At 47.5% G+C, this 20,430-nt stretch overlaps 1 protein-coding gene across 1 annotated transcript; it reads right to left on the reverse strand.

The window, feature by feature from the left end:
- Positions 1-2,340: 2,340 nt before the first annotated feature.
- On the reverse strand, positions 2,341-6,534 carry BTG2 (BTG anti-proliferation factor 2). The gene is made up of 2 exons (XM_048826800.2): positions 6,269-6,534; positions 2,341-4,843 (listed from the first exon to the last, which is right to left on the reverse strand). The coding sequence occupies exons 1-2, from the start codon at positions 6,435-6,437 to the stop codon at positions 4,503-4,505; spliced, it is 510 nt and encodes a 169-aa protein (XP_048682757.2). The 5' UTR covers positions 6,438-6,534; the 3' UTR covers positions 2,341-4,502.
- Between the last annotated feature and the right edge of the window lie 13,896 nt (positions 6,535-20,430).

Raw genomic sequence — 20,430 nt, forward strand, 5'->3', positions numbered from 1 at the left:
GGGAGACAGGTTTGGTCTAGTAGATATGGAGACCTGGTTTCAATTTCCAGCTCTGCCCCTGGTTTGCTAGTGACCCTGGAAAAGTCACTTCCCTTCTCTGTGCCTTGGTTTCCCCTTCTGTAAAATGGGGGTAATTATACTGACCTCCTTTGTCAAGTGCTTTGAGATCTCCTGATGGAAAGCGCTGTATAAGAGGTGGTATAGTGGGACTGAAATGCTTTCCTGAGTCTCAAAGGCCATGGGGTAGGTGAACACATACATAGTTCATCTTTGCCCACGTTCAGTTTCAATTGCTAAACTCCATCAAAACATCCTTTAGATGGTCCCAATTTTAACAATTCTACCAAAAGGAGAACTGCAAAGCAGATACAAATATTTGAGATGAATATACTGGCTTTTTAAAGGGCAAGTGTTCCCGTGTGAAGTCAGGTTGCTGTGGAAGTATCAGCCACGGCTTACTAACACTCTGCAGCGTAAAGGTGTATTTTTATCTTGATTGCAACATAAAATGGAGTGAGTCACCGTGTCACCTGAAAGCTCAGAATACGACCTTGTATAATGGTGATGAATGCAGTTAAGTCATTAAGAGGGCGGACATCTCGCTCTAAATAGAGCCCTTGAACCTACATATTCTTAGGAAATCAGCAACTGAATAGGGCAGCCATTCTTCTTTAAAACCCCTGTTTCATAAGCAGTAGGCAATTAAAGGTTTAGTCTATACTTCAAACTTAGCTGCAGCACTTGGGGGAGGGGGTGTGTGAAAACTTCACACGTGTGTATGCCCTACCTATGCTGACCTAACCCCCAGTATAGACACAGCTAGGTTGACTAAAGGACTCTTCCCTTGACCTAGCACCTGTTGTTCAGGAGGGGGGAGTGGCTACAGCAATGGAAAAACACCACTGTAGTCTGGGCCTGTGCTCCAGGGTTACAGCAGCAGAGCTATGGCCCAGCAGTGCCTGTTGTGGAGATATGGCATAAGTGTTTATTGAGGGGTGACTTTCAAGGGAAGCAGTGTCTGTCACAGCACCTATGCTGACCTAAGTTCTGTATCATGGATGCAAAGAGTTATCTTCTTAAAGAGGTACTGAGGCAGTAAAAAACAAATGGGAAGAATCCACTTTATCTTCCCTTGTGGGGGCCTTATTTATACTGATCTGAGGCAGGTGCTATTTTGTGTTGGTGCTTTGTCATTACCTTAACTTTTTAGGGCAGCAATGATCTTTTGATCTGTTTGTACAGCGCCTAGCACAATGGGGTGTGGGTTTATGACCTGTAGTCCTAGGTGTTACCACAATACAAGTAAATAACAGGATCCCATTCAAAGCCCACTAGTGTTAGAGACTTCAGGGGGTTTGAGATCAAAGTCAACAGGAGTGTCTTATTCGATTTCAATGGGCTTCAGATTCCATCCTGTAACAGGGGCAATTTTAACCACACCACAACCAGCCTCTTCAGCATTCCAGCTTGACTCTCCTCCCTAAATACCACTTTTACAGTTCCTTGCAGGAACCATTCCTTGAAAATGATGTGCTGAAGAGCCACCTCTCAAAAGGACAATGAATTGATAGTATATACTGGAGACAAGTACTGTAGGCCCTGAATCAACTCTAGCTGCCATTTTTGTGACAACCACAGATCCTTCAATGGACTGGAGTCACTGGATCAAAGGTTTTTCTGGCCAATGATCTCTCTCTCTCTCTCTCAAGGACTTCTGTCAGAAAGCATCTACTGGCTTGTCCATTTGGAAGGATGACAGCGAGCTTTAGGGATACTGATTTATGGAACATTGTTTACTTGGGATTGCGCAGGTACTCTGTAGGCACCATGTAGTTTGGGATCCTCCATAGCAAAGGGAGGGCCATCATTAGACATTTCACAGTGGCAGGGGGAACAGATGTAAGAGAACACCTCATCTCTCATTCTATAATTCCATATTTTTTAACCATAGTGGAAGCATCAAAACAGAGGTTGAGGAAGCTATTCCACCTCCATGTTCTTTATGACCCCTTTCCTTCAGCAATGGAAGGATACCCAATTGACACTACAGTGCACTCTGGATGGGAACTGGTGCCCAATTCAAAACCTCACTGATATCTTGTCACTGACTTCAGCATGCTGTAGGTCAGCCCTGGTCCTTTTTCCCCTAGAGTTTTCATTTTTTGATTTTTAAGATCAGAGCTCAGCACATTGAGTGTGAAGCTCTTTTGAAGCAGATCTTTCTCAAATGTGGATTTTATGTCTGTGTGCACAGTCTTTAGCGCTCAGTGTTTAGGTAAGACCATAACGCCCTTTTGTGAACAATCCACCAGCACAGATGAGTTTCTCAGCACAACGTAGTTCTTCTGAATTGCTACATTTTTATTAAAGTAACAAAAAGTGTACATTGGTCAGTGAATCTGTACATTTTGTATATAAAAACACTACTGTACAATTAGTATTATTCCCTCCCCTTCTCAAAAAATAGCTTACAAACTGCCTACCATTTTCACCAAATACAAAGCAGGTCCCGCTCAACGGTCCAGCTCAGTTTTTAAAAAAACAATGAAAGAGGAGAAAACCCAACAGACACTACGGTACAGTTCTTCAGCTCTGCAACAGGCTTGAGAAGGCAACAGAGAACACACTTCATTCACAGCTTTTACATGTAACAAGCTACAAAAAACTGATTCTGTCTGAATTTGGTTGGTTTGAAAGCAAACAAAACTTAATACTAAATTCCTGGCATAGAGTTAACAGCATGAAATTTGGTAGGATTTTCTTAAAGAAAAAAACGAAACCAAAAAAAAAAACAAACAGAAAAGAAGGGGCTTGATTGGAACAATGGTAGTGTAGGAATTTGTTTTTTTCAAAAGCACTGTTTTTAATAGGAGAGAGGGCGGGAGCATATAAAGATAAGATTTGCATTCATCACACCAAATTGATAAAGAAACCAAGTACCAGTATTTGGGAAGGGAGTGTAGAAAAGCGAACGTTGGTTTGTTTGGGAAACCTGATGAAAACGTATGAGTGAGAACTATCAAGACACCAGATAAGAAAGAAGGATCCCACACAGCACTTTGAACCGATACTTTTCTTGGAAGGGAAATTTACAGTACAGAAGCATCCACGTATTTCCCTTCATTGTGATGAAAAATATTGCACAATTCAACTCACTGTCAGCTCACAAAAGGCTCTAGAGTGCTTCATTCTAACTTCTGCTTTGCTGACAAGAGAAGTTACAGCTGGTGTGATGTAACTTCAGTTTTACAAGTCAGATCTCTTTAGTGAGAATTAAAACTGCGTGGGGGATAAGCACAGGCCATTGGGCCTCTTTAAATGATATGCTGAGTTTTCCAGTTCAGGAGTTCAAATGCTGGTAAAAACCCTACAAAAGCCTGAACCCAAGTTTGCACATGGGAAGCAATCAAAAACATTTAATTATCTTTTTTAAAAGGGGGTTGGAGGGGGTCGGGGAAAGAATTGTGGCAAAGAGGAATCCCCTTCCTTCTCCAGAGTGCCCAAGATCTGGAAATATATTGCACAGTGTCTGAGAACTTGAGTCATAAAAAGGCTAGGAAGGAACAGCTCTAGTTAGGCAAATCATTTGCCAGTTCAAAACAGGAAGGCAAAAAACCCAGTGTGCTTTGAAACTAATCTGAGGAAGTTTCATTAAAAATAAAGAGTCTTAAGTGCCTTGTGTTTTTAAGTCACCTCTTAAAGGGTCACTGGCAGGGGCTTCAGTTGGTCAGTAAAAAGGCAGTGAACAGACAAAGTCCTGGTAAAGATGTGTTCCCCAGGAGGTAGATCAATTCACATTGGTCTGGCACTTCAGAATTACAAATGTGCGTTGGGAACTACCAAACCGTTTCAGGGCCAAATCCTGAACATTGGGCTCAGTCAAAACTGATTAAGGATCAGAAACTTTAGGCCACAAATTGCTCAGGCTTGCTGGGGGAATGCGGGGGTGGAGGGGTGATGAAATTGCAACCCCTTATCAGTGTAATGGAGTAGGCGATTTTTTTTTTTTTTTTATCGCCAACAATCAAGGCTAGAATAGACTTCTCAGGGAGTCATGACACTCCAGTCAACTTGGGGGGGGGTTAATTGTTTATACGATCTTTAAAAGCCCCACCCACTCGGTATTCTAGCCTTTTCATTCACAGTTGCTCAGCGCTTACTCCATAGTTAAAAATACTCTTTAGAAATGCTGTATTTCCCTCTACCCCGTTTGGCTCCTCCACCCCAAGCTGCCCAGACAGGCAAGCCCACCCACCCAAATTGTCATTCAACACTAATTAGGTAGATATTGGCTTCATAATAAAAACCTCATAAGCTTGCAACAGCTTTAAAAAAGAAAAAAGGCACCTAACACTGCTTCGCTACAGAGCAGCGTCTGATATTTAAATTTGGGATTTTCTTGCTTTTTTTAAAAAATATAAATAGCTCTTCATTTAAAAATAGATCCTCCAGTGAGGTATACAGTAGCCTAGGTCTTCGCAGTGTAAGAGCACTAGGAGCATTTAGCTGGAGACAGTCATCATGTAGTTTTTGGAAGGGCTCGTGCGACCCAACATCATCTGGTTTTTACAGGTGAGCATCCCATAGGAGCTCACAGGTGTTGCCGCTGCTGCTTCATACAAAACACAGATGGAGCCATCTTCACCGATCCGGTAAGACACCTCGTACGGGTCCACCCAGAGCGTGAGCTCACTGGGCAGGAGCTGATACAGCTGCTGGAGGTTGAGTCCGATCTGGCAAGCTGCTTTGCTGATAATGGGGTCCATTTTATGATTGATTCGGATGCAGCGATACCCAGAGCCTTTGAAGGGTTTCTCAGGAAACCAGTGATGTTTGTAATGCTCTGTAAGAAGAGAAAAAATTTCTAAGTGGACATGCACCCCCTGCTGGAGCTAACTGGACAACAAGCAGCACTTGCAGGACACCCTTCTTATAAAATAGTCTCCCCAAAAAACATGGAGGCCCATCTTAAGTACTTCGCTTGTTTACACATGAGCTGTTTGCTCTTAAATTCAGAGCTAGGATTCTCCAGGCATCAGCAGAAGGAGCGTGTTTTAACCTTAACTATACCAATCCCGTCAGTCTGCTCTACTACTATGGGGAATGAAACTACAACTGACTACACAAACGGGATCCAGCAGATATTTTCCATCTCGTCATTTGTGATTGTGGGGCATGAGCTCCCATGTTGGTTTGTATTTGTTATCCTGACGTGTCTTAGTCCAGGAGAGATCATCTAGTCCAACATCATCAGTGTGCAACAAAGACTAGAGAGGAACAAACTTCTAGAGGGGGTTGTTAGCAACAAGTTGAAGACACATCAATGTTCAACTGGAAATGGCAGAGCTGAGCCCTAATGTCTCATGGCCCAAGAGCAAAGTTAGGAAACATTTCCCCTGCCCACAAAGTTGGCCTGATCCAAAGCCCACTGAAATCAAAGGGACCCTTTCAGTTTACTGCAATGTAACTAAACAAGATCCTAGACACCAGCTGCTGAAACAAAGGGGTCCAACTTCCAGCAGCACGCAAAGATCAAGATCCTGTTTCCATCTGATCCCCTTACCCCAGCAAAGCAAGGAGCCACTTCCAGACCTGCCTTCTCCTGATGTAACAATGCAGCTGCCCCCCACTCCCTCCCACCCAAAGTAGTTTCTTATGTTATAGGAACATAGACGGTGGGGAGAAGGACTGTGTTTACAGAGCTGTATTTGTGCCAAGGTGAGGACACTCCTTTAACATATGAGTTTAACCGTTCACTCGTTAATTTCTCTTTCAAAAGAAGAAAAAAAAAAGGAGAGAGAGATAGCCACAGTAATCCCTGTACTGTGCTACATCTTTACACCAGCTGAAAGGGAGGGGTGTGAAGAAGCAAATGGCCAATAAATTCCTACAGCACCGTAAGCTTACGTGGCACAGAATGAACATTGGGGAGAAGGGGACCCTAAAGGCTGGGATCTGGTGAATAAGCCCCCCACCCCACACACAATAGGGCGCATGAGGGGGAGCCCCAAGCACCCAATGGGGTGCCCCCCCTCCAAGGCGCATGAGGGGGAGCCCCAAGCACCCAATGGGGTGCCCCCCCTCCAAGGCGCATGAGGGGGAGCCCCAAGCACCCAATGGGGTGCCCCCCCTCCAAGGCGCATGAGGGGGAGCCCCAAGCACCCAATGGGGTGCCCCCCCTCCAAGGCGCATGAGGGGGAGCCCCAAGCACCCAATGGGGTGCCCCCCACTCTCTCTCTGGGGGGCAATGAGCGTGTCCCCCCCTCACCTGTGAGCGCCTCCTGCAGGGCCGCACTGAAGACCTGCAGCTGATGCTCGCTGACGCAGCCCCGGGTCCGGAGCAGGCTGGACACGAAGCCCACGGCGGCGGCGATCTCGGGCACCATGTCCGCCCGGCTGCTGCTGCTGCTGCTGCCCCCGCTCCAGCGCTGGCTCATGGTTGGGCTCAGAGGGCGGCGCGGCCCCTTTAAGGCTCTAGTGTAGGAGAGGGGCCGGCGGCGTCGCTGCACCGACCGCTCTCAGGCTCTGCGCCAGTCTCGGAGGGGAAACAGCGAAGCGGGACCCTTTATACCCCTTCCCCGACAGGCGTCAGCAGCGGCCCGGCCTCTGATTGGCTGAGTCTCTGCTTTGCTATGCTAATGAGGTGTGACCTCAGCAGGGTGGAAGGAGTGACGTGAGTGCTGGGAAAGCCAGGCTAGCTGCGAGCCGGGCTGGGGGAGGTCCAGGAGGGGCTATTTTTAGGGTCTGTCCTGGTGGTGGGGGGGGGCTGCAGGAGGAGGGGAAAGAACGGCACATGGCATGCCTGGGCACCGCAGCGTCTAGGGTGACCAGACAGCAAGTGTGAAAAATCAAGACGGCGGGTGGCGGGGTAATAGGAGCCTATATAAGAAGACGACCTAAAAATCGGGACTGTCCCTATAAAATCGGGACAGCTGGTCACCCTAGCAGCGTCACACAGCTGCCTTTGCATTGTTACGAAGCCCTTTAGATCAGCGGCTCTCAACCTTTCCAGACGACTGCACCCCTTTTTCAGGAGTCCGGTTTGTCTTGTGTACCCCCAAGTTACACCTCACTTCAAAACTACTCGATTACGAAACCAGACATAAAAAACCAAAAAACCACAGCCCGCTAGTACGGAAACACTGCTGGCGTTCCCTTTTTACCATATAATGACAAAATCAATCAGTTGGAATATAAACATTGCCCTGTATAGTATACAGACTGGGATAAACAAGTCATTGTATGAAATTTTAGTTTGTATTGACTTTGCTAGGGCTTTTTATGTAGCCTGTTGTGAAACTAGGCAACTCTCTAGATGAGTTGCTGTACCCCTGGAAGACCTCTGCCTACCCCCAGGGGTACGTGGGTACCCTGGTTGAGAATCGCTAATTTATACAAACGACCATTATATGAAATTGACTCCCAGTCTTCTGTACTAGCAACTCTATTGGCTTTTTGTTTGAGTTGTTGGACTTGCTGGTAGTGGGTTATTTTGCACTGGACTCCTGAACTTTGCTTGTTAATTTTCAACTAATGTCAAAGATGCCAGGAGCATACGGATAGAGGTGCTTTTTAGTATTTGCATAAATTTAAATAAATGATAATCCTCTCCGTGGGGAAAGGCATTTAGATGTTACAGAGATGGCTGTGGGCAAAAGCAGCGTTTTCTGGGAGGGTCTCAGAGCACTTAACAAATATTCTTCATTCAACTAAGCTTCTCAGACATCCCTGTGAGGTACCAGTGTTACGGACTTTGGGTGGATTGGGCTGGCATATGTGAAGAGTTGGTCTTTTCCCCAATGACTGCTCCAGAATCTAAACTTGCATTAAGAATAATATTAAATCCAACATTTTCAACCGTGACTAGTTATTTGGGGTTTCATTTTTTAAGGAGCCCAACCTGACACAACTTCAGGCCTTCTCTCCTTCCTCGCCTGCTTTGATCAGCCACAGAGAGTTAACAAATTGACTGATATTTCAAAGGATCCAGAGTTAATACTGCACTGAGTCAAGTTCCTTGTGTGTAAGTATCACATAAGACATTATGATCCCTAACACTTCATATTGGCATTCTCAGCAGAGAGGATTTGAGGCACCAGGTGGGACAAATCAAAAGTGTTTTAATATTTTTCTTGTTAAAATTGATGTAAAAAAACCCAACACATTTTCTATGCAATCCGATCTGCATGAGACCATTGCAGAATCTGTGTGTGTTTGTGTGGAATCAGACCATTGTAGGATCAGAAGATACACTCTTTGCCTGCCACTGAAATGCAGCCATTTCTGAAGTGTAACACTATGGTAATTAAACAGCACACAGCAACATTCTACACAACAAATCAGGATGGGGGGAAAGTTTTAAAATCTTGTTTCGGTTTAGAACAAGTTTATTTTAAAAAATTGATCTCCTATAGTTTTGTGCAAACCCAAGGTTGGTGCTTGCCCTAGCTTAAGAAAGGTTTGGGATCCGCATGTAAAAATGATCAGTATTCACCCAATTGAGTATCAAGCTAGCCTGAAAGTGGAGCAAAGTAACAGCCATGTCCTACCCTCCCCCACCCATCTGCCATTGCATTCATCAGTGGGTACAAGGAAGCAGGCAAATCTCTTGCTACAAACCAGATTTGTCCTTGTAGGCTTTGAAATAAATCAAGAGATTAAAGTCATTTAAAGGACTATTTTTTTAAATCGGTGACGCTTAAAGAAGCACATGGATGCAAGTGAGATAGAAGTAAGGATAGTGCAGGATGAGATTATTTATATTACTTTATGCCTAGAGGCCCCACTGGGATCAGGTTCAGGACCCCCTTCGTGACTGTATAATGCCTAACACCCACACAATGTAAGGGCGCATCTATACTAGAGAGTTTTGCTGCTTTAACTATATTGGTGTAGTTAAAGCAGCAACCTCCTCTTCCCTCCCTCCCTCCCAGCCCCTGTGTGGACATAGTTATATCAGTATTAAAAGTGCCTATCGTTTATTCCAGTTTGGAAAGCAAAATAAGCTATACCAGTATAAGGCACCTTTGTACCAATATACCTGCAATCCCACTCGGGCTTATATTGGTATAAATATATGGGATAAAAAAAAGTCATATTTCTAACTGGTGGCATTTTACTAATGTAACTTTTCTTGTGTAGACTAGCCCTGAGAGACAGTTCCTGCTGCAGAGTTTACAAACTAACGAGACAAAAAAAGATAAAGGCTGGGAGAAAGGAAATATTAAAACCCACATTTTAGATAAGGACTTTTCTCTGTAGTATTTGTGGTGTTCAGAATCAGCGAAAGCTATCATGATCATGTGAGAACATTAGCTGTCTTCAGTGCTGGGCTCCGTTGGGCCAATGGCTCTCTTTACCATGGGACGAGCAAATAGGTCTGGCACTTAAAACTCAACCCACCGCGGGATCAGAACTGTGCTAACTACAAATGGATGTCTTAATATAGTTGGTGTTAACAATGATCTTACAACTGTTTCCCTGATCATGGGGGACACGTTTTGGTTTTTGTCCTCCCCCTTCCTCACCAACTAGCGAAACTATGTGATGACACCGTTTCTCAGTTCAGACCTGCTAAACCCTCTCTGCTACATCCCTCCTTAATCCTCAGCTCTTCCAGCAACCTTCCTGACTCTGTCGTCAGCAATACACCTGCACGTCTCAGGCACTCGCTATTGTCCAGTGTGTCGCCTTGTGTGTTGGCCTTATCTAACTAAAGCCTGATCAATGTAGGTCACGCTAGCTGCATCACTCAGGGCAGTGAAATATTTCACATTCAGAATACCATAATTAGGTCAACCTAACCTCCAGTCAAGACGCCGCTAAGTTGATGGAAGAATTCTTCTGTTGACCTAGCTACCGGCAGGTGAATTATGTACAATCAGCAGAGAAACCCCTTCCATTGATTTAGGAAGAGTCTATACTCCAGCAGCACACTAACCCTAACACCAACGCAAATTCCCACTGATACGAATGGGAATCTGTGGGGGAACAGGAGTCTGGCCCCCCTCTGACCCAGTTTCAGGATGCTTGCTTTAGATTGTAATCTGTTCAGGGCTGTGTCCTATGTGTTTGCCAATTGCTTTGGAAGCGTACAGCAAAAACGACATTATTTTAAAATAATAATTGAAATCAGGAGTTTTAATTTGGTTTCAAAACCATTCCAGCTAAACCAGTTTCAGATGTGGGTTTGGCTGGCAAGTGGGTTCGGTTATTTAATAAAAACGTTTTTAAAATCAGGGTTTGTCCATACCGATTAGCCAAACTAGATTTAAAACCCGTCTGGCAGGAAACAAGTTCACACTTGTGTTTTCAGACAGTGTGTGGCCCTGCTTATCCCAGCCAGTCAAACCAGATTTCAAACCGGTTTTGCTGGAACCCATGTTTAAATAAAGGTTAACAATTGGTTTTCAACCCACAGTCAAAGCCCAGCCTCAGCAGGCCAAGACACCTACACAGGCCGACCATCTGCATGTAAAGGAAATCAAATACACTTTTTCCATAGTTCTTTAACGGGACAGCAACCCACCATGTATTATGTTGTCACTTTGTATCAGTACATAATCTTCTGTACTATTGTTGCTTGGAAACAGACCTTATCTCATCTTTATCTGCCCCAGACAACCCGGCCCACTTCACGCCCTAGTGTTTAGGCCTGCTCAGAACTGGTTTATCCATGATGGTTATAATGCCAGCAGCAACCTGTTAGCTGCCAACAACAAGGACAAATCAATGTAAATTTCCGGGTGGGGAGGACCGAGGTGGGCAAGGCCACTATGTTTAAACACAGCTGTCGGTCGTGAGCCAGTTCAGATCCTGAACACCAGAGACAGAGGTCACAACAAAATTCTGCCTATGTTGCAAACATCAAACCTCTTTTAAAACCACATGGTTGTGAAACCACATGGTAGCTTTCACCTAACTGTGATAAGTGCAAGGAAAAGAGTGGGGACGGAAAACAAAGCGCATCGTTGTCTCGCAGCTAGGGCCAGATTTTCAAGTACTCGGCCCCCGTAGCTCAGTTCAGAACACAGCATGCACCCAATGTGCTGAGCTCCTCTGAAGATCTAGCCGCTGGCTCTGGTGCCTAAATAGAAGCTCTTTCTCAAAAGCTGGTCCTTTGTGCTGTTGGTTTACTTAGATTTCGGAACATGATTCTATCACAGTGTTTGGCATGTGGATAAGACATTTTAGCACATGTATTTCTAGGCATAGCACCAGCACAGTTAGACTTGGAATATATACAGGCCCATAAAACACGATTACAACATCTTTTTTCTCCCTGTCCACCCAGGCAAGAATGCATTTATATACAGTTGGGTGACAGCCATGTTTCACAACCGTGTTTGGACGTGGTTGTTTCTGTAGTGCAGACAACATTCCCAGGGGAGCAACTTCCCAGGGTTGCCCTTCTGAACTCCACTTTTCTATCACCAGGAATTTTTCCCTTCGTAAAACATGCCTGACTTTTTGTGAATGAGGGTCTAGGCTGAGATACTTTAAGCAATTGATATCACCTTCTTACTGTACTCAGTGGAAGAATGGTGGTGATGGGGAACTGAATGAATTTTCTTCTAATTTTCTTAAGACTTCTGGGCTGATTTTCAAGGATGGTGGGCATCCACAGCTCCAGCTAACTTCAGGGAGAAAGAATTGTGGGTGAAAAATCACATCCCATGTGCTGATGGTACTCTCCCTCACCTCATGACAGTAACTTATCTTAGAAGAAGCTGTGTATTCAAAGAGTGACACTGCCAGTAGGAGAACAAGCCCAGGCAGAAACACCCCAATGCAGAAATCTTGCCAGAGAAGGTGAGCTGGTGATCTCACTGTCTATTTCGGAGCTGGTTTCCTGTCCCTCGCATCTGGTTAAAGTTTTTCCACATCCTCTTTTTAGAATGCAGCTCCTCCCACCCCACCTTGCTTGTGTCAATGATTCACGTTGCAGAGCAAAACCGAAGGAGGTGGCATGGGCAGAAAGAAATGAGAGATCAGCCTAAGCAGCAAAATTTGGATCCAGAGCTAAACATCACTGAGTTTGGGGCTTTGCAGATGTGGGGTTTTAGTTGGGCCCATTATAGAGAAAGCAGCTAGCTGCGAAGCCTGGACCTAGATTAATGACTCGGGAGATGAGGAGTGTTCAGATCCAGAGTCCTGGTTGAGGCCTTTCTCTAACAGAAGAGGAGCAAGCAAAAATTAGCATGATAGAGCTGGATGTAGCACTGGATGGAACAGAGGGAGGGCCAGGGGAGCGGAGAGAGAAAGGAAGCGCTGGGGAGATAGATGAAGCAGGGAGCAATGCAACAAGACTTGCCCCTCAACACTACTTCACCATCATGCTTGACGAACTCTGCAAATCAATATATCTCTCTCAAAAACATCTTCCCACAGTTCCAGCCTCCTGCAAGCAAGATAAACAGCACGTTTCGAAACACAGACACATGCAGGAGGCCAGCAGTCCCCCAGGCAACTCTACCTTATTACAATCACACTGAGGCTTGCCACGTCAGCTGGCCTGCTCCTTTCCTCTTTCTGTAGAAAATTCCCCTAATAAGTAAATATCAGAGGCAACTCCAACTGGAACACACGCTCCAATTTCCCCTACCCACCCACTCGCCACAAAAAATTGGGGGACATTTGGATCCAGTACCCAGCTTCATTATTAGTATGACAGCAGTGCCTGGATCAGGGTCCCAGTGTGCTAGGCACTATAAAGGCAGTCCCTATCCTAAAAAGTTTACAATAGAAAAGACAGCCAACAGGTGGGAGGAGAAACTGAGGCACACAGCAGTGAAGTGGCTTGTCCAAAGTCTCATGGCAGCGCTAGGAACAGAACCCAGATCTCCTGACTCGCAGGACAGGTCCCTATCCATGGAATAACACTGCCCCGTTATTTCAACCCAGCTTTTAAATGGGCTGAACCAGAACGCCCTGCAATTTCGTAAGAGTTCAGAGTTTAAATCCAAACCTCCCCACTCAGGTCCATCTCTTGTTTATATACTGATTGACAGCACCTTTCCTTCTAAGGGATCGCAGAGTGCTATATATAGGAACCACTTCACACTTCCCTGAAATAAAGCCAGGCTACCTAAAGGTTGTTCTTTTCTTAGAAAAAGAGAAGTTAAGAAAAAAAAGAAGAACACCTCCGACTGAAACTACAGGAGGGGAATTTGTAGGTGGTTAGAACGTAAACTACCTCCCCCAAACTGGAAGGTGGCCAGAGGACACCAGCGCGACTGAGTAGCTGCCAAAGAGGCAATAAACTTTGCTGGAGGATTCAGAGTATTAATGTGGAATAACATGTCGCTCAGCACCATAGCAACTCAATTGTCAGTGAAGAGTAAAATGGCAGGAGTCACAGTAGCAGCAGTTGAGCAAATTTACCAGCCAGCTCAGAAGTGTCTGACACCCTGGCTGGGATAGGGTGGCTCCTGAGCGGGACACATTTTTATTCTGTCTGTCCTTAAGGTCTCCAAAGAATTGCTTAGACTAGAAGATGAACAATCCATAGGGACCACTGAGACCCTGCACTAGGGTGACCAGACAGCAGATGTGAAAAATCGGGACAGGGTAGGGGGTAATAGGAGCCTATATAAGAAAAAGACCCAAAAATGAGGACTGTCCCTATAAAATCGGGACATCTGGTCACCCTACCCTGCATGCCCAAAAAGCCAGTAGGTAGAGCTCTTCATATTGGATTCTAGGGGACCTGGCTCTTGGAGACGTATGAAATCTGCTACCTACGCGGAGGGGCATGGCAAATGGGGCAAGTGGCATATTTAATGCAGGACCGTGGGATCAGCTGCTGCCTGAGAGTCCGAGTCTGTGCTGCACCTCCAGGATATTCAACAAAAAGAAAAGGAGGACTTGTGGCACCTTAGAGACTAACAGACTTATTTGAGCACCTCCAGGAGATTCAGCGCACAAGGTGCAGCCCAGGAAAGACGAGCGCAGAAGTGGCCTTAAACCCTCCGAGTTCTGGGCTGCTCCGGTGCTTGAAACCTCTCACGGCTGGTTTAACTTATGACAGCTTGGCACAGGCCAGAATCCTAATGGCACCGTGTGCTGTGGGCCTCCTCCCCCAACCCACCCCCATCTTGTCCTGCCCTGGATGTCAGGGCTTGCGATGGATGCAATGGCTGCTCTGCTGTTCCTCTGCTGTCGGAGGTCTTCCCCCATCCGTTGTGGGGGCTTTACTTGACCCCCGTATGCTGCTGGAGCAGTGTATGCGTGGTGGGGAGAATCTACTCCTAGATCAGAGACCATGGTGGCTGAAGCATAACAGATGGACAGACGTCAGGGAGAGGAGAGACGGCGGAGACGAGCGCCCCAAGAACAGACTCTGGCTCTGCCCCTCACTGCTGAGTGCAGTATGAACCTCCCAGCTCCCTGTGAAGAGAGAATCACCCACACAGACGGAGCAACACTCTGGCATCCAAACCTGGGTGTGACCAGAGGGTTAATCCCAAATTTAGAAAGAGATTCTTCTAATACCAGAGGGGGCGGGTGGACTTGGAAAGAAGCCCTAAATCTAGTCCCAAGTGCTCCTCGCCATGCCTGGCACTGCCCTGGAATTCTTTGCACCTGGGCGAGGAGGGTGGGACAAGGGTTGCTGCTTGGATTCCTCCTGCCCCTGCATTCGGTGCCTTCCTATGGCACGCGGACTTCGGTTCGGCCAATACGCTGCATTAGCTCCCGCCTCGTTAATAGCAAACACAAAAATACAGCTGGAAGGCAGCAGCAGACACAGAGTTTGTGTTCTATTAGCCCGATAGGAGCGACGCAGGCAGGCCTGGGGGATCAATCAGACTAACCCCCTCGAGGAGCAACTACTCTCTTAGGAAAATGGCTCGTGTGGGCTGTGATTGGCTCATTGTAAAGGAAGGGGCTATTGGCAAAAACGTCTGGATTTGGATTTTGAATCTGCACCGTTTGGATCCAGGCTTTTAGTTTGGACCCCTCTCTATTACTAACGAAGCACCTCAAAACAGCTTCATCATGAAGGACTGAACGTGCATTTCAGCACTAGCTAGTACATCAGTGTTGTTTCTGGGGACATTATATTATCCATATTAGAAGTGGAGTGAGAAGGGTGTTTAGTCTGTCATCTCAGAGTGTGTGCGGGGCGAGGGGAACTCTGAACCATTTACAATTTTCAACTCAAAACCTTGGGACGTCTCCAAGGATTTGTTCTATTGCTCAATTCTGCACGTTGCTCCAGTCTCACTTTACTGAAGCCCAGGAGCTTGTTACAGGGAGTTATTAGGGAAAAGGCACATTTGGAAGTGAAACATGTTCAAGTTAAACATGGCTTGCCCTGCCAGCTGCTGGATCATACACAGGAGCAGAACAGCCTGCTCCAGACCTTTCCCTGTGTTTCATCCCTACCCCTACCCCACTGTAGCTTGCTGTGGGACAATATGTTCCCATAAACAGATGATACTTTGCCAGAGAAGGGTTAAACTTCTCCCCTCTGAACAGAGAAAATATGTACTTCCTAGGACAGCACCACTAGGCCAAAATGGACACAGCTTGCTCAGGCATATCTGAGGAAGGCCTTTGATTTGTTTGCTATATCTCAGGGCTCAGTTCTGCAACACTTTGAAGGAATCGATAGAATTACTCATGCGGGTAGAGATGGCTCACATGAGTAAGGACAACAGGATCAAAGCCTCATCCTCCAGCTGAAGAAATCTGTTTGAGAGGCTTCCTTACTAACATGGCTGATATAGTTTATATTAGAGGGGAATTGATTTGAGGGAATAAGATGAACTCCCTGAAAAATACAGAACCCAGAATCCTCCAGATAGTTTAGAGTCTTGCAGGGGACGAAAGGGAACAACTTGGCATGCGTCTACACCCTCTACCCCCCCCCCGCCCAGGTCTTCCTCAGCAACCTTGAACGCCCTCCCAGTGCAGAGCTCAAGTGATGAATATAAAAGTTGTCTTCACGTTGTTCAGCTGTGTGTCTCTGATGCTATCTGTGAGGCCCTCAGTATCATCCACAAAGCTCCCAAGCCTGCATAGGCACGGGAAGGAGGAGTGCAGGGGATGCTGCAGCTCCCCCAGGTTTTGTGCCCGGCATCCTGGCCGCTGGCTCCGCGCCCCTGCTGCCCAGAGTCCTGGCCACCAGCCCCACTGCTGCCTGAGCACTCTGCTGCTGGCCCCAGATCCCACTCGGTCACTGGTCCCGAATCCCACCCAGTTGCCAGCCCCGGAGTCCTGCCCAGCCACCAGGTCTGGGCCGAAGGGCTCTGCCGCTGGCCCTGCATGCGGGGTCCGAGCCGCTGGCCCCGCACCCAGGGCTCCGCACCCGCCCCTAGCTGTGGCCCCCACCTCGACCGCCTTACCCCTGTCCACATCCCCCTTTCCCCGAGCCACGGCCCTGCTCCCGGCCCCAGCTCTAGGGGGCGGTGAGGAGTGCAGACAGGGATAAGGGGGGTGCAGCTCATCATCCCCCACTCCAAAAACTGTTCCAGCGTCACTGCAAGCCTGGGTAGAAGTCAATGCACTGCTTGCCAACCTTGCATACCCCTTAGAGTTACATCCCCCCCACCACCCCACCCAGCAGCAATGGCATTGATGATTTCCACCCCCACACACACATAGAAAGATTTGTTCCTGTGACAATAAGGGGTGAGCAAAACCTTCTGGGCTGCAATGTTTAGCTCTAATTTTGGTTGCTGGGCAGGGTGTGGAGGTGGTTGGGTTGTGTTTAGGGCCCGTGATATACAGGTCGGACTAGATGATCTGGTGGTCCTTTCTGGCCTCAAACTCTATGAAACATACCACGGCTGGTGAGCAGGCAATGCACTGGCTCATGAGCTCCGGTGACAGAGCAAAGAAATCCAGACTAGGGGTGCATTTCTTTCTGAGGCGTGGGAGGAACCCTATCTGGGCTGAAGGCAAAGGCAGCCCTAAGGAGATGGGGAACAGGTAACAGCAGCTAGGAGGGAGGTTGTTACAATCGACACAACAGCTCCCAAGAGCTGGTTGCACCTGGGTATGTCTCCTTTGTGTTTGTTTGGATGCGGTGACATTCGTGTTGTTCCTGACAAGCCTCCCCACGACTAACATTCCCCAGGCTGGACGTGCCTGTTCCAGAGGAATGCAAGGAACATGCTCTTGAATTCCAAGGCGGGAATCTGTAAAGAGCCAAAGCCTTTGGCAGCCACTGGCGCTGCTGCACTTTCTCTTTATAAAAGAACGGATGTTTTGGAGAAACTTTCCCCTTCCTGTGACGGGTCTTGGCTGAGGCTGCTCGGAGGCTGTTACTGTTCAGCTGCTTTGTCAGGAAGCCCTCATCACAACCAGGATAAGGGGAGGCCACGTTGCCGAATCTGAGACGTCAGTGGCGGCCTCGGGAAGAAAATGGAGGTGCCAGGGCAGACACTGGGAGACCTCCTGTGCTGGACCAGAACCCACCCTCTTTCCAGGCACCGCGAGCCCTGCCCTGCTTTTGAACCATGGAGCCCTCTGACTAAGCAATTCATTTATAAGGATTAGGAGGCCTTTCCCAAAGGGGCATGGTCTAGTCCTCTGAGCCCAGGACTGGGAACCAGGCATGTTTGCGTTCTTCTGAGCCCGCTTGACTAAGGAGTGATTTGCCCATGGCAAGCCACTTGGCCTTGCTGAATGAGACCTGATGAGAGTGGGAAAACAAGTGAATTGCACCTGTATGATGAGCAGAACCAGAGCCGCTGGGTTTCTGGAGGGATCAATCTTAGGCACTTTTATGAGCCCCATCACCACAGTACCTCAGCACATCACCATCTATAATGTAGCCTCACATCACCCCTGTGAAGCAGGGCCGGGCTGTTATCCCCATTGTACTGATGTACAGACAGACTTGCCCCAAAGGTCACACAGGGTGATTGGGGAGGAGCAGGAATTGAACGCCGGGTGTCCCAGAGCACAGGCTGGTGCTCTAACCTCTAGCTCATCCTTCCCTTGCTTGGTGTGAACAGGGGCTCAGGAATGCCAGGCTGCTACATCACAACCTAGAGCCACAGCATATAATGCTGGCCTCTCAGCCTACTTAGGATCTTTCCTACAACTCTGCCTGCTTGCCTGACGCAGCCTTTATTGCTAATGTCACAGCACCCGCTGGAGAAATGCATCCGTGCTGTTTGACCAGCCTTACATTTTAAAGGGACATTGCCACACCAGGTGGCAGCTCCCAGGGTGCAGCTCATTGCTCAGCCATTCTAGTGACAGCCATGCGAGGTGTGGGTGCCCGTGAGCCTTGGCAGCTCCAATTCCCCACCCCGTCCTGCTCAACAGGCAGAAGGTCATGTCATACCAGCAGCTCGGGGCATCCGTCACTGGACCTCCTCCCTGGGGCTCTCGACACCGAGGTGGCTTCCTGCGTCAGTTGCTTGTAGGCGCAGTACAAACGCTGGCGTGGATCGCTAAAGCTGCCTCTCTCCCTGTCTACCTTCACAACAGGTGAAGTCAGCTGGGACCTCTGGCAAGGGGCAGGGGGTCTTATGGGGACAGGACTCTCGACTCTGGGAATTCATTCCCCGCCATGGGCCTAGCATAGTCTAAGCCCATTGGCCGTCAGGGCAAAGTGTCAGGCTTCTCTCTTTGCTCGGACCTTTTGAGGGGGTTGACATCTGCTGACTAGTTGTGCGTGCCTGCACCCTAAGATTGTGTCAGAGGACGTATTTCACACAGGAAGGAAGAATGCTGTTGTTTGCGTGTCTGTTTAGATACTTCAGTTTTGTGTTGCTATCACTCTGGGTCCCCTCTCTCTAGTCATATCTGGGGCCAAGGCTTCACAGGCCTACCATTTGGAGTAGCCTAACCATCCCTGGAAGAGTAGGCGTAGCTGAGTGGAAGATGGTGGGTACCAAACGGTGCAGTCCAGCTCTTAGGCAACTGTCTCCTAGGTTACAAGACTAGATTCTATTCCTGATTCTGCTGTCTACCCGTGTCTGACCACAGGCAAGTCAGGTCCTCCATCGATGCCTCAGTTTCCTCGATAAAATGGCAATAATGATAGAGGTTTTCTTGGGTAAAGTGCTCTGAGATTTATGAACTTTGGGACGTTTTGAACTACGTAGCCAGTCAGCAGAGGTAGAGACTGGGAACACAGCTGCAAGAGTGTCCCTAGTGAGGCGACCCGGCATGCTGATTGCATCCCCCACAGCAGCCTCCAGCTGAACCGAAAAGTGTGCGCCCAGGGCATGGGGTGGGGGTTTTCATCCCAAGTCCCTGTAGTTCAGAAGCTGAAATGGAAGCGAGAGGTAGAGGATTGCTTTATTATGTTCTCTCCTATGGGGGAGTTTCTTATACAGGGCCATGCACGTGTTTTTCTGCGGACTCGCCTCCCCAGTTATGTGTAATTAGGTGCTCATACAATTTGTCTGCTATTTCTGTAGGTTTAATACATAGCAGGAAAATTATCCATGAGAGTTTGGCTTAGATGATCAAAACTGAATGCAGGGTAGAACCTATGGGGCCAGAGATTCCATTTTAAAATAAACCTCTCCAACTCCGACCTATTCATCATGAGGCAGCGTTGTCTACAGGTTAGAGCAGTGGACAGGGAGCCAGGAGACACTGGGATCTATCTCTAACTTCGGTGTGACACTTCAGCACATCACTCACCTGCCCATTACCTTCTGACATGGAGTCTAGTAGTGCTTAGCCAACTTTGTAAAACCTGATGAAGTTCCTTGGTTAGAAGGTGCTGGACAAATACAAAGTATTATTGTTTGGGTCAGTAAAACACCAGGTCCTCAGATGGTGTAAATCAGCTGCGCTCCATTGGATTTAGCCTCTGAAAAGAGCAAAGAAGTTAGCGAGTATTGAGCAAAGTATGAGTGTAGTGTCTGACACATTAAAGGGAGATAGTTTCCCTTGGATGAGGCCTTTTTCCATATTGAATTTCTGTGATCTGCGTCGACTCCAGTTTTATTAGACGTTTCTGGCAGACAGCACTCCTGGTTGCTCTGCTCGCAGCTTCGAGCCTGCAGCTCCTGCCAGGATAACCAGCATTTCTGAGTTGCCTCACGTACGGGTCCTTGAAATCTGCGGAGGCTGGAGGAGTTTGGCACTGGGGGAGTAAACAAACCATAAAAGGGTCTGAAATGTCTGTTTGCCACTCCCCCGCTTCTCGAGAGCGCTCTTGGTCTGAGCAGCTTTCGCAGGAAGTGGGCTACTGCAGGTGCTCTCCATGGTGAAGAGGAACTAATAATAGCCCACGTATTGTATCCTAGCCACTCCAGAGCTCAGAGGAAACATTGCCTGGCACATTTTTATCTGCCATAAATGGCTGGTTTTTCCCTCCCTCTCAAGGCTAGCTGGACATGAGGACTTAGATTCTGCTCTCAGTTACACCAGTAGAAAGGCAGAGAAATTCAGTGTCGCCAGCTCATTATCTCATCGCAAGCCTCATGATATTTGATGCTTTTCTTAAAGCCC

This window comes from Caretta caretta, chromosome 21 (assembly GCF_965140235.1).
Source record: "Caretta caretta isolate rCarCar2 chromosome 21, rCarCar1.hap1, whole genome shotgun sequence".
Lineage (NCBI taxonomy): Eukaryota > Metazoa > Chordata > Testudines > Cheloniidae > Caretta > Caretta caretta.

Bases quoted from the DNA above. Each gene is read 5' to 3' on its own strand.
- BTG2 (XM_048826800.2), bottom strand. From the start codon at position 6,437: ATGAGCCAGCGCTGGAGCGGGGGCAGCAGCAGCAGCAGCAGCCGGGCG. The intron at 4,844-6,268 runs GTGAGGGGGGGA...CTCTTCTTACAG, and splicing joins CCTGCAGGAGGCGCTCACAG to AGCATTACAAACATCACTGG.